Here is a 15,294-nt window from a genome sequence, read left to right on the forward strand (position 1 = left end):
TCCAAATATTTCATTAATTAAAATTTCATTTGGCTATAACTCTGGAACCAATGAAAATAAGTACCACTTATCATATATTGTTGGTTAAAAGCTCTCAATGAGGGCTTATTACTGCAGTTAAGAAAAAGTCCAAAATCCAAATGTTTTGTATTTTGGACTTTTTGGGCACTTTTGGTCCAGTCAATTGCAATCAAAATGGGAAGGTGCATGTTAAAACAGTCCTAAATCCAAAATTTCAACATTCTACGGCTAATCATTTTTGAGTTACATGAGATACATTTGTACATACAAACGTCACACCAAAACTAGTCAAAATGGATTCAGAGATTCAAGAATATTCCATTAAAAGATTTATATTTCCATTAAAATCTGAAAATCTAAATTTTTCACAGTCATAATACTTCCTTCCTTTACTTTGTACAATGAAGTAAAGAATACAGAAACATTTTAATTAAAGTTATTTCATTTAACTGGTTTTTATTATAATACTATAGCTAGGATTCTGCTCTGATAAGCAAAAACTGATATTGTCAAACCATAATTTTGACAACACTTCATCAAAATGTTAAAAAAATTGTTATTTAGCTGTGAGTAGTATGCATTTTATCATATGATTACAGTACACCATTGCAATGGAGATTTTTTTTATAATGCATCCATTTTATTCTACAATTATAAAAAATGCGGATTGTTGATAATCTACCTTAATTTTTTTTACATTTTTAATTTACATATACAATATTTTGGGCATATTTGCTTAGCTTTGATCACATTTGGTATGAAAATATAACAATCTTGTTGAATTCTCTTTATTGTTTTTTTTTCTTAAACACGGAATGTTTAAAAAATAACTTGGTCCAGGTTTCTTCTTGTAATTTCTTCTTATTCCTGCCAGAAATAAAAAAAGAAAATTAAACAAGAGTACTGAACACTACTGTATTATATTAACTATTGAATGTATAAATATTTTAATTTAAAATATGCTGCCTTTTTATTATTTTTTTTGGTGCTCATAAAAACATATAACTGTTTAAAATTATTATGTGAAATACATTTATTTTATTTCTTAATTTGAATGTTTATTTGAATTGCAGTATTGTTGATTCTATTATAATATTGTATTTACTATTGAATGAATTAGATGAAGGAAACTGATCTAAATTAATGAATCCAAAAAATTAAATGTTCATTAGTTGGAATAGTTTTAGCATTTTTGACCTACTTATTAAGTATGGTTTGTTATTAAATGTAACATAGTTTTTAAGTGTGAGGATTGTTTTAAACTGAAGTTTAAACTGTGAAATGTAACGGAATATCTATAGTTTTATATATAAATGGTCATGGATGCATGCATAGATAATTAAATATGTAGCATATGTATTTGTATTGTGTGTATTAGTGTAAATGTTTCAGGGACACAATGTAATTCTTTTATCAAAATATGATAAGGCTTTATTTAATAATTTTAGTTTTGTACTTTAACCCATTTATTATTTGTTTCATTTATGCACAAAATTTGTAAAAGTGTACTATCACTTACCTCATACAGTATAGGATCTAAATCCTTGATCTTCAAAGATTTTAATATTGCACTGGTTTAAGAATCCTTTTTTAATTCAATTCCTAAAAGGTAAAAATAAGGGTAAAAGTAATTGAGTGAATAATGCTAAAGCTCATTTTTTAAATTCTAGAAAGCAGAAAATTTGCATTTTTTAAATTTATATGATAGAATTTTTAATGGGATAAATGACGTTAATATGTTTCAATCCCCAAAGGAACAATTGTGTTGAGCATTCTCACAACAAAATTCCACAATTATTGTTTTCTTGATTTAAATTTTCTGTAATTCAGAGTCCAGTGAGGGCCTGTTGGTAGTTGCACATACACAAAACTCCAGAGATGGTAAGGTTCTTTAGGACCCCTGTAATTTCTTTCGAAACTAATACAGACACACTAATTCCTTTAGGAACCCTGCTTAGTTCTATAAAATAATGGTAGGTTTTCAAATAGTCACAGTTTTGGAACGAAGCATAACAGACATGAAGTAAATTGTAAAATAAAGAAACTTTCAAGAATCTTGCTTGTTCAGTAAATTTTGATATGCACTTCTTTAGTTATTCTGCAGAGACCAAAGCAATATTCAACCTCTTACCATGACATGACAAAGAATACCTGATGTAATAGACCAAACATCTTCAGTAATAATTTTTTTAATCAGTCCAAATTTCCTATTTGGACAGAGTACACTTATGTCTCTACATAAGCTCGCAAATAAAAGTCCCTTGTCTTAGATCCTGGAGGCATTGAATTATTGATCTTTTGATCCTTTGGTTTTATCGCAGAGGAAATGTTTAATTTCGATAATCCATAATCCCACACAAATGTGTCAAAAATTCAGAGGAGCTGCATGTATCTAGATAATAAAATGGAATTTGTTTCCAATTACAAGTTTTTTAGCAAAAAAGAAAGTACCAATAACTCTATCTCAACCAATTGCAGACAACATGTTAACTTTTGGGCTGTAACATGTCATTGTGGAACATAATGATGTTCCACATCTGGGGGTTCAGTACTTTGTATTCGAACATCATTCCAATGTAGTTGCTTTGAAATTTACTGAAAATAACATTTACATTTTTTTTAAACTTCTTGAGTTTAATTTACTAATTATTACATCAAATAGATATAATTGTATAAATTTTCAAAATTGACACTTCATTTTTTATGAAAACACTATATAGCTATTTCAGTTACAATGGAATCATCTTCAGTAGTACAATATTAACAAAATAATAAAAATTTTAATATTAATAAATTATCAGTATTTTTACAACACAGAAGGAGAACATGTAGCTTCTGCGAAGATCTACATGTTACTGTAGTTAATAGTTTATTAATGTTAAGATTTTTATTATTTTGGTAATGTTATATTACTGAAGATGATTCCATTGGAATCAAAATATCTATGGAGTGTTTTTATATAAAATAAAGTGTCAATTTTGAAAATTTATACAAGTGTTTTTATTTGTTAAAAATAGCATGTTCAAAAATTCCTCATCATGATCTAAGCTACTCAGAATATTTTTTTAACAAATTCTAATTTTGCAATGTCAAATCTAATTTTATATAACACTTGAATGTTACTACCAGTAAAGCATAATTTTTAAAATGTTGTGAACAGTTATGTTTGGAACACCTAACTTTACAGAATACTTATGCACTGACTTTTTACGAGTTATGGAAATAACTTGTTTACACATATTCAATGGTCTTATTGAACACTGATTGTCACATGGACATGACTGCTTCAGTAGACTACCTGTTTCTCAAAGTTCTTTGTTCTGTTGGTAATGTCATTGTCATGTGGCAGTTTTTAATTGAGCATACAAAGGTTACACTAAAAATGTAGCTGACTCAAATTTAATGAACCACAAAACACATTGAACTTTTCATTGCACTGTAATTATGGTGACTAATGAACTTCATGTGGCCATTGATTTTGTACACAATGCAAATAGTAGAACTTGTTTACGATCAAAAACTTGGCCAGATTCTTTTCTTTTTGATATGTACTTCATATCTGTCATGTTTTGTCCCTAGACTATAACAGCTATAAATGCCACAATATTTTTAGACATATTGTACTTGTTATAAGATGGTTCTTAATTTCTGAAGTAAAATAATGTTTGTTTAAGCATTAATTTAAGCTGGTCAATGCAGGATCATTGATCAATAATATCGCTTTCCGTGCAGTCAGGTTAAAATGCTCAAATCTCCTGAGGGATTGTGGGCAGGTGGGCACTCTACTGCCTGGAGGGAGCCTTGAGCTTTCTTTGGAATGGGACTGTTTTGTTAATGCTCCAGATTTTTCATGAGTAAAAAATCATCCTTTCTCATTATCAATCTCAACTTTTATTTTCCTCATTACCTGCCTATTTCTGCTAGTCCTGGCTAAGGCTGCTGGGATTTGTAGCATTTCTGCATTCTTTAATGTGGAGTGGGATGACTGTCGACCGATCTGGGGATTGATGGTTCCACATTAGATCTAAGGGAAAAAATGCTTATTAGGTAAAGCTGGGCTCTAATTCTTTTAAAATACAAGTAATTAAAAAAAAAAAAAAAAAAAATGCTTAGAAGGATGCTTAAGATCCTACAAAACCAGAACTTTTATTACCAACCACATATTTTAAAAGAAGTTTTACGTAAAAAACATAATACTCTCCAAAATTCCTAGAAGTTCTAGTTCTGTACTGTCACATTGGAAAAGGCGCATGAAATCTGCAGCTATTAAAAAACAATGTTCACCCTCAAAATTTCTCCTGATAGTAGTTGTCAGAACCACAAAAACAAATGATAATATATTACAAAATGATAAATTCTTGAATACAAGAAATGAAAGCTGTCCTCACATTTATTTTTTTGTTTAAAATATAAATTATGAATAAAAAAAGTTTTTTAAGGCACTCATTATATTATAGAAATAAATATATCAGTCTTCTCATTATAATTTGATTAAAAATTTTTTTCGTCTAATTCTTTTGCTGTTTTACATATAACTGTGTAATTTCTGTCTTTTATTATCGTGACTTCTTTGTGATTACATAATTTAAACTACACATGAAGTTTGTCATTTTTTTCTACTAGACCGGCTTTTTCTTAATGTTTAAATAAATGCATTTAAAAATTGATAAATTGTTATCTTATCATTTTTTTACATTGTGCAGTTAACCAATAAAATAAATATAATTAGGGTATTTGAGCTCATCTTAATATAGCTATTTCTCTATGACATTTTATAACTGTTCACTGCAGTCAATCTCTTCCTCTCTCTCTCTTCTCTTTTGCCCCTCCCCCTCTCATCTGTTATCCTGAATAGATATATATTATGAAATACTTATATATTTATTTCTTAGAACTGTTCATTTTTTTTTTTTGTAATGTTTATATAATACTGCAGTTCTCTCAAAAACTTGATTACATTGTTGGGATATTATAATAAACAGCATGTATGAAAAAAAAACTTGATTCTAATTTTGTCTTTCCAATTTGTGTAATACATATGTTTGTTTGCGTTTCAATTTTTTTTTTATTCAGACTCATTAGTCCAATAGTTTCTATGTGTTGATCTCTGATTTTTTTTCTCAGGAATTTTTTAACCTATTACCATGAAATTTTGAATATAAGGTTGTGAAGAAGGGGATTGATTCTTTTACACTTTTTTTTTGAAAATAGTGATGAGGATGCTGTATTTCTCTAAGGATTTAATTTTATGAAAATTTTACTCATTCAATATTTTTAGTCTATCAAAAAATAAACTAAAAACTATTTTTTTCATCAAAAAATAGTCAAGAAACACTATTTCAAGTGTTTTTTAAAAAAAAGTCATAGAAGACATCTCAATTCCAAACAAAATGTTTTTTATAGATTTCCCAATTTTTGACAATTTCAACCTATTGGCTTTTTTAGATTATTTTTATTTAAATAAGTTGCTAGCAGGGTGGGAATAATTCATAAGGTTATGTTCATAATTCGTAAGGTTAGGAGGTAATAACTCACCGCTTTTATTAAAGATATAAGTTCTTCTCATAGCTTTTTACTCTTTCAACATACCAAACTGAAATTTTTTTAATCAATTTCAATAAAAGACTTACATCAGTTCAACCTGTACTTAATTTTCTTCATCTCTTCTCATTATTTAATGAACTAATGATACTTTCATAATATGTAGATAGTGTTCTTCTGATGGCCTATTATAAGTACTTTTGAAGTGGAGGAATTTTAAACTAAAAATAGATTGTCACAATCGACAATATGAATTTTTTATGTCATTATCACTGAAGGAAGCATATTGTAAGACATTAAATATGTTAAGGAATGTTGTTAATTTCTGGTACTTCTTTTTTGCTTAAACATTGCCCATCCACATACTGTTGAGCATACTTGAATTTTTCTGCAAGAATTCAAATGAGAAGTATTTTCTCCTTACATCCCAGATGTAATACACTGTAATTTCCATCATTTATGTACATAAAAAATGGCATCTTAGTATTTTTACAACACTGATTATTTTTATTTAAATGTAGATAGGTGGCTCAAATCATAAGCAGAACTATCTTATAATAATGTATCCTAAAGTGCCATTATAATGGACGTTGGGGCAAGTACCACAAATTGATAATATGAAAACTGGAGTAAATATATTTAGTAGAATGATTCTATATGCAATGTTAAATGAAAATATCTGTCTTTTGTAAAAAAAAGAAGATTCATTGTTAGAGAACTTTAACTAAGTCCAATATAGTGAGCAAATGTTTTGTAGAAGTACACCTATTATAAAATAAAAATATTTTTCTTTCAGTCTTTTTAACTGTGACATTTGATGAAGTATTATTAAATTCTAGTCATATTGTCAAAAAAAATTGTCACGAGTTACCAGATGAATCAAATGAAACCCCAAATGTAATTGTGAAACTTTAAATTTATCATATTTTTATGTTCATATATTATTGAAATGTGCAGAATGTAAAAATTTAATAATATTTATTTAACAAAAGGTAAAAATAATACTCATTTGAATTTATTTTCTGTTATTAACTTTAGAAGTTCCCTGGGAGTTTTATCAGAATTGTATATGAAATCCCCAAAAGTTTACTTATAATAAAAAACTGATAATCTTTTATCTTATTTGTTCAAATTGTTTTATTAGTTCTCAAGGAAAATTAAAAAAAAAATGTTACTACTTGTTTAAATATGATTAATATATTTGTATTATAACTATCAGTTTTTTATGTGAATTGTGTTTATTTTTATAGGGTTTACTCTATCATACAGTTTGTGGGCTTTTTTATCAACAAAAACCCGCCTAAATCCACTGTATTTCCTGTGTGCTTCTATACCTATTGGTTTAACTGGAGGCGTTTTAACATATTTTTTGTCACTTGTCTGTTCTATTAGTGATATAACACCTGTAAACAAAAGATCATTCAAGTAAGATTTTATTTGTTATTTGATTTGTGTAACACGCTTATATGTGATACAGAAATGTACTATACATTAGCTGCAAGATCAGTTAATAATCAATTCAATTTAGCCATTAGATCACTAGAAACCAAACCTTGTATTTTTCCTTAACAATGTAACAGCTGCTCAAATCTTTGGATTATGCAGATCCACCATAAACAATGAATCTTATAAAAATCTTCAAGAATAAAGTTAAATGACTAGTATTGTCATCTTAAAATCCACAATATCCAGCACAAACGTGTTTGTGAAATGAAGTTGAAATTATTAACTGGTTTCACAAAAATGCTGTGAACATTGTTCAATAATGATTTTGTTACATTGGTCAATATTTGCTGAAACTTGAGTATTTTTGGGCACTGATTCTGAAAGTGAAGTCAGAATTTCCCTATTGGCTTCAGATTTTTTGTAATTGCCCTTCCTATTTTTTAGCAAGAACATGTGCATGAGAAATCCAAATATAACATATTATTTATTTATTGCAGTATTTAAGTTCTATAATTTATTTGATTTGATAAATAGCCATGAAAAATAAATATTATTATTTACACAGTAATTAAAATTATTACAAATGATACACATATGATTCATGTCATATTTTTTTCTAAATGTGATTATGTCACCCAGTAGTCTCACATTGTGTAGTGTATGTGAACTTTGTTTTGGTAACTAAGTGCTAGATGTAATACTTTGAAAAATAAAGATTGTATAATTCTGGCTAAGAAAAATCTCAACTACATCAGTCAAGTGCAAGCTCTCATGTGTGTAACATTTAATGGTGCAGCAACTTTTTCTACCAATTAGGGATTTTATTTTTTCTTGTAAAGTAAGTGTATGTACTACCTTAATGTGTATATAAAGTGCTTAAAGATTTGTAAAACAAATTTGTGAGTGTACTGCAGTGAACCTCTTAATAAAAATGCACACTGTTGCATTAACCAGCCAAATAGTTTCTGCTACATTTTTGGTGAGGTAACATTAAAGTCTTAGAGGGGACATATAACTCTACTGATAAAAAAAATTATATGGATGTATTTTTGATGTAAAGATAAGGAGAGGTTCTATACTTCTCATATCTTGACTTGGTTGAATGGATCTTGTCACATGACATTTGCAGTTCCAATGGTTTGGCTAGAACTTAAGGATAATTTCACAGACTGCTATTTTTGAGTAACAAAAATATCAGGGATAACAGCTAAGACTAGATACTGTCAAATATTCTGATATTCCCTCTGCTGTAAGACCAGTGCCTCATATTCTACAGTTTCCAATTCCATTACCACCAAAATATGGGAATTAGACAAAGATGAAGTTGTTAATGTTGAAGTTTGTGCAGATTTGTTAAATCATGAATAAAGGAGAAACCCAGACTTGTCAGAAAGTACAATAACTGAATCATACTTAATTAATCAGCCAAATCTCAATTGTGATCTAAATTTATCTAAGAAGCAGAAATTCTCACATTACTACTAAAAGGATGGAATCTTTTATGAGACAATATTAAAATAAATTCTTTTCATGACGGGAAGGGTAAATTTGAGAGTTTCTTCTCCACTGCAAGGACTTAGTTTACTGTAATGACGTGGAATCTTTACTAGAAGTTTTTTGGGATCCTGATGAAGGGTTCTTTTTAGATTCCTCAAAGTGTAGTTTGAAAACAATCCTAAGAAATAATATTCCATCAATTTGTTTAATTCATGCAACTTACATGAAGTAGTTGTATGAAAATATGAAATTGTGTTGGATTTGATTCAGTATTAAAACATTTGTGAGATGTGAAAATGATAGGCACTGTTACTAGGTTTACAACTTTGATGTACTAAAATTTTTTACTTCTTCTGTAAGTGGGTCAGCAGAGATAGGAAGAGTCATTATGTTAAAAAAGATTGGCAAAAAAGAGAAATAGTGACTGTAGGAGAGTAGAAAGTTGTGAGTCCAGCGGCAGTAAAACCTGAACAAGTTTACCTTTTACTATTCACATTAAGCTAGGTTTAATGAACAATTTTGTTAAAGCAATAGATATGAGGGAACTGAATTTAACTTTCCAAAAACAATTTCCCTAATATGAAGGAAAGTCTACTTGTTCGCAAATAAGAAAACTAATGAGTGATATAGAATTTGATGACAGTTTGAATGATTGTGAGGTTGCTGCGTGGAAACTTTTTAAAAAGCTTGTAAACAACTTCCTTGGAAATCGTAGGCAGATAACTACAAAGAACTTATAACTGAGTTCCTTAAAAACTATAAAGCACTATAATATTTTGACTAAAGATCCACTTCTTAGATTCTCATCTGGATTTATCCCCTACCAATCTTAGAGCTGTGAGTGATGAAAATGGAGAACATTTTTACCAGGAATATCCACCATGGAAACATACCACCAGGAAAAATGGAACCCAAGAATGCTGGTCAACAACTGCTAGAATCTCAAGACTAATGTACCTACAGCAACAACACCAAAAAATCCAAAAGAAGCAAATTTTAGGCATGTAGAAATTATATGTATAATGTTATACTATTGTCACAATGCTTTTTTTCTTATAACAAAAATTGTTTATTATAAAAAATCTATGCCTTATAGAAAGAAACCACCAACATTTTTGAAATAAAAAAAATACTGTAAGATTCAACTATTATGTTGTTCTCCTTTAAAACATTCTTGCAACAATTAAAAATTGAGATATTGTTATCCAGTGTATTTTGTTCATATTTTTTCTCTTCATACAATTTTGAAATCAAAAAAATTGAATTCTTTTTTATTAAGTATTTTTTATTATTAAAAATATAAGGTTTTTATTCTTATCATATGTAATATTACATTACATAGATTTCCTGGTATAATCTACAAGTATATTTATGTGAAATAGATGTGCTGTTCTGTAGATAATAAAAGAACTCTCTCAGCAGATAGCTGAACAGATTAAGAGATACCTTGATCAAACATCATCACAAAATTAATTTGTTAGAATATTTTTTTATGATGAGGAATGAATTTTTGTAGCATGAGAAAAAATACCAAACGTTACAGGGATTCAAACCTAGAATCTTTTGGATAAAAGGCAGAAATGTTGCTATTCCATTACATCATGGAAGTCAGCATATTATTGTTTAAAAGTAATAAATTTATGAAATACCAATAAATTAAGTGTGATAAGATACTTAATAAATATAAAACACCTACAAAATAAAAAAACATTTTGGAAGGCTTTAATAAAATTTTGTTGAGTTCTCACTAATACAAGTAAAATAAAAATGAAGAAATTTTTTTTTTTTAATTTTAATTTTTATTTAAAAACACGTTAATAGAGTAATATGCGTTTCTATCAAAGAAAATCCATTAGTTTTATTTTAAATAAATAAGGGGAAGATCATTTAAATGTTTGATAATTTATTAAAAATGACAATGGAACCATTGTAAGACTGTAATATAGTGAGTTCATAAAAACAGATTTGGTGTTTAGTTTGTGGCTATGTTGTATTTTTTTTATGAATTAAGTGACTTTTTTTTAGGTAGGAACTTTGTAAATATTTACATATGCATAAATTAAAATATATTTTCATGGGCGAGAAACAATGATCTGTCAGTCCATTTTTTAATAGTGCAAAATCCATTTCTCTTTATAAATAAGATATATTTCAGAATGGGAGTACGTTACATGAGCAAAATACATTAAATTAAATGTTTCACGATAATTTTTCAGATATTTTTCAGGTTGTAGAAAAATCTGTTAAATGTTACTGTTGTTTGTAACTGAAGTAACTAATGTAGGTAGCTTTTAAAAATTCTAATAGATCCAAACACAAGATTTAATAATTTCATTGTCATTTTTTGTTATAAGTTGTGTGTACTGTATCATTTATATTAATTTTTATGTATCTGTTTTTCAAATGTATTGAAATCATGTGTTTTATGTTACAGAATGGCTGTATTTCAAGCCTGCTTAATGGCTGGTGGTTTGACCTCTCAGTTATTAACTGCAAAAGTTTCTTCTGGCCCTTATGGATTCACTACTGCATACTCTATTAGTGCTGTAACTTGTATTATTGTACTCACGTATACATACTTCTTTTTCCCTGAAACAGTTTCACATAGAGCGGTAAGTGTTAAATGTTTTTTTCTGTGTAATCTGAAGATTTTTAGTTAACTTTATTTATGAAAGAATATTGCGCTTACTGTACAGTATAAATATGACTAACTTAATAATAATTATAGTATAATTTACTAACTTATAGCTACAAATATATTGGGATTATTATATATTTTTCCACCATTATCCATTTTATTAATATTAAGTTCAATACTTTCTTTTAATTTTTTATTTTAATAATTATCATTGGAGTACCTTTTTTATATACTACTAGTTGAATTATCCAGTATTCATAATTATTACCCAAAATGGACCCCTTTGACGGTATTCTGAAAAATGTTTTATACAATAGTTGTTCAGAGATACATTTACTTTAATTTTTGTGGCTTGACATTTTTTCTTAGGATGATTCCTACATAAAAATTATGAAAATATAGGAAAACATTAATTTTGGTAAATGGAAGATTATTTGCTACATGTAATACAGATAATAACAATGTAAGAAAATTAAACGTATGAACTAAATAATCATAACAGTCAAATGAAACAATGTTTAAAAATAATTTTATACAAAATAATGTAAAAAAAGAAAATTGATTGAAATTAATTAATATTATTATTAAAAATGATATTTGAAATCTATACAGTCCCAAAAAAAGTTGGCCAAAATTACAAAATAATTCTAAACTAGCTGGATTTTTTACAATAATATATATTTTTTTTATTATAGATTAATGTAAAAAATGTTTGTATTGCTAGGACTGAAATGATTTTCAGAGTGGCTGCTTTTTAGGGCTAATGTAGGTGTTAAAAAATTACACATAAATTATATTTTATAAAATAAGAGAGGAAAATCCTACATAAAATGGTGCATTTTATTGATTTTTTTTTTTGCAAATTGGCTCACTGTACTTTCTTTTTTTTTTTTAAATGAAAACTTTAAAAACTTTTATTTGTGCATGAGCTAGTTTCACTCTATGTTAAGCTTGTCAAAAATTGTTACTGGAAAGGCCAAGTGTTGTAGCGTCATCAGATATGGAGCTGGTGTTTAAATCTGGTTTTGAAAAATCATTGTTGTTCTTGATGTGTGTGACTTAAATTGTGCTTGTTTGTTTGGTTTTTCTGTTTATATTCTTTATTTAATTTGTTTAGTTTTTGTTAATTGTTTTTTTTGTGTTTGTGTTGAGTTGCAACTCAAATTATTTTTTTCAATGTGAAAATAAAACATTTTTCTTTAGATAAAAGTGTAATCTTTAATCTAAATATTTATTTGTAAATTTGTAAATCATACTCTTTTTTCTTCAAAATTGCATTATTTTTTTCTGTAGGCTAGTTTTTAAAGCAATTATACTATATAAAAATACCCATAAAAAGTTGAATTAACTAGTTTTCTGCTTTATCTATCTTACCTTGAGTTTTTCTTACAAAATATTACACTTAAGTTTTAAAAAAAGATCATTTTTTAATAAAATGTTCTCTCTTAATTTATGATCTTAATTTTTACATATTTATTGTATTTATAGAGATATTTATGAAAATCGTAAAACTGCAGTTGATTATTTTTTTAACAAACTGTGCATTCGAGTAATATCTTTTCTTCTCATTTAGGATAAGATTTAGCTAATTTAGAATTACTGTAATTTTAAAAAAACTTCAGAGACTGGATTAATTATTTATATTTTTTATTTTCTCATTTATAGTCGCTTGTGGATAATGGATTTATATTTGATGTATTCAAGACTAGCTTCAAAAAACGGCCAAACCATACGAGAACTTTAATTTTTCTTGTTATAATTTTAAACATTCTATTTGATATAACCTGTCTGGGTAAGTATTTATGATGAATTTATTTTATTTCATAAAAATTAAAATAAAAAATGTTTACTACAGAGATTTCTAGTGTTCATTGTTTAATTATTAAAAAAAATTAGAGGTATTAAGTTAACCTGCTTAAATACAGTCATAAATAATTTATTTTATATGTAAAAATTTACAAATAATCATAAATTTTATAGTTACAAATAAATTAATAGGCAGATTTTTACAGTTATTATATAATTTATCTACTTCTATCTGAAAATTTTTATACAGATTAGCCAGATCATTTTTCCAACGTGATGTTGATGTATCGTAAGCATAAAAAATTATAATCCGCCGTAAAAAGAAGATACCTGAGTTTGTATTAATTTTGTAATGAACAATTAGAAGAAAACAGGAGGATAATTTTAGGATTTTGTGTAAAAAGATTATTTGTTTTTGTTTGCTCCACTAATTACATGTGTTTAGTCAAATTGCTGTCGCTGTAACTGCATGGAAGATATTATACCATTGTATTTCATTTTTTATTTATTGTACTATTTATAATGTTTACCCAAAAAAATTTATTTTTTTCTTTTATAAAAAAGTTGCTTCTGTTGATTAATTGTGTCAGGTTTATTCAGCCAGAGCCTTGGCCAAGGCTCTGGCTTGGCAGGCAGTGAAGATACTGTAGGTCTGATACACAACAAGGATCCAATGTCCCTTATTGTGTCTCATATCAATCGGCTGTTTAATTACAACAAAAACATTTCAAAGACTATAACAGACTAATTATTAACCAAAGAATACTCCATCTATTATTAAGGATAATTTAAAAAAATTGATTTCTGAATTTAAATACTTAAAAAGTGAAATAAAAAATTTATAGTTGAACTGGCAAATTTGAAAAAAAAAACAAATTCTATTCAGCTGCTAAATTACAACAGCATTATTAAAATTTCTAATGCCCTGTTAGATGATAACACTAGTGTAAATGATGTGGTACAGAAGAATTTGCAATTTTCTGGGCTGAGATGACTTTCAATGTATTCTATAGTAGAAATCGAGATAGACAGTGTATGCCTTTGATTGTGGTTATATTATTGCAGGTTTAGGTAAAGTTAAATTTACTAATCTTGTAAGACCTTCTTCAGGTAATGGAATTTCTGTGAAAAAATGTTCTATATATATTTCTAACTTTACGTGACTTTTTAATTAAAAACCTTTTTCAAAATCAAAAAGACTTAATGATAAATTGTTGCTAGCCTGCAATTTGTATGATTTAAAAAGTGCAGAACTTTTAATAGGTAGAGTGCAGAGTTCAGTTTGCAGTTTGCACTTTTCAGAGTTTACAGGTTCAGTGTCAGATTTGTACCAGTTTATTGAGCGTGATTTCATTTATTCTGTTAGTTTGGAATGATTGCATTGCGGTGGATTCAGACACTGTCTGAGGAAGCTCACAGTCAGAAATTGCTCTATATGCTTCTTACAATATCTTATCAATATATATATAAGATATATCAATATCTTATGCTTCTTACAATCCAGTAAGAAGCATAAGTGAAACAACAAAAATATAAGGATCAGATAAAATAATTTATAAATTGTTTTTTTGTTCCTTAAGGTAACAAAGGTAACAGAATCTGTGTTATTGGTAGTATTTAAAAGATCAATCTATTGTCCTCTTTTGGAATATAAATGGCATATCCAACTTTTATCTCTTCCACAATGATGATGGGTTGCTTTTTTTCTTCATGATGTTAATTTTTTATTTCTCTGTAAAACAGTTCATTTTAAACCTTTCCTTTCTGATAATTGTTATATTGTGATTTTTTCTATTTGTCAGTACAATAAATTATACCTATTCCATGCTTTGGTCAAGAAATATATTAGAGAAATCCTCTTTTGGGTAATTTTATTGAATCTGCTCAAAAAAATTTTGTACTGTATTGCATTGTACTTTAGACTAGCCAATAGTATGCAATTTTTATTGAAAATGTTTCGGATTTCACTTTATGCATCATAAAGGATATGAAAGTGTTAGATGTTTTCCTGTATCTGTATCACTTCCTCTTTTGCTTAGTTTTGGAAAAAAATAAAAATAATTTTCTTAATAAAATTAAAGTGAACTATTTATCTCCAAGGAAAGTAGTATAATTTTTATGCAACATGGTTAAAACAGTAGCTTTTCAGAAATATTTTAAAAATCTGAATTTGGAATATGAATATTTTTTTGAAAATGAGCTGGTATGGTTTTTGATGAGTAATTTAAATTTTATCACAAAGTGATAAAATTTATTTTAAGTATGAAAAGTGGACAGGTATTAAAAAATGTAAAGTATACAAGTCTCATTGGCTTTGGTTTAATAACTCATGTAGAGAGGCAAAT

The 15,294-nt window shown here is 27.3% G+C and overlaps 1 protein-coding gene across 11 annotated transcripts in view; it reads left to right on the top strand.

Annotated features, from left to right (window-relative positions):
- Positions 1 to 15,294, top strand: part of LOC142326819 (putative peptidoglycan muropeptide transporter SLC46) — a 98,677-nt gene that overhangs the window by 50,321 nt on the left and 33,062 nt on the right. For all 11 annotated transcript variants that reach the window (XM_075369538.1, XM_075369533.1, XM_075369542.1 and 8 more), the window contains 3 exons: positions 6,813 to 6,987; positions 10,940 to 11,117; positions 12,809 to 12,935. In XM_075369538.1, the coding sequence (XP_075225653.1) occupies positions 6,813 to 6,987; positions 10,940 to 11,117; positions 12,809 to 12,935 (480 nt within the window). The remainder of the gene's footprint in view (positions 1 to 6,812; positions 6,988 to 10,939; positions 11,118 to 12,808; positions 12,936 to 15,294) is intronic.

Source organism: Lycorma delicatula, chromosome 6, assembly GCF_047948215.1.
Source record: "Lycorma delicatula isolate Av1 chromosome 6, ASM4794821v1, whole genome shotgun sequence".
Classification (NCBI taxonomy): domain Eukaryota; kingdom Metazoa; phylum Arthropoda; class Insecta; order Hemiptera; family Fulgoridae; genus Lycorma; species Lycorma delicatula.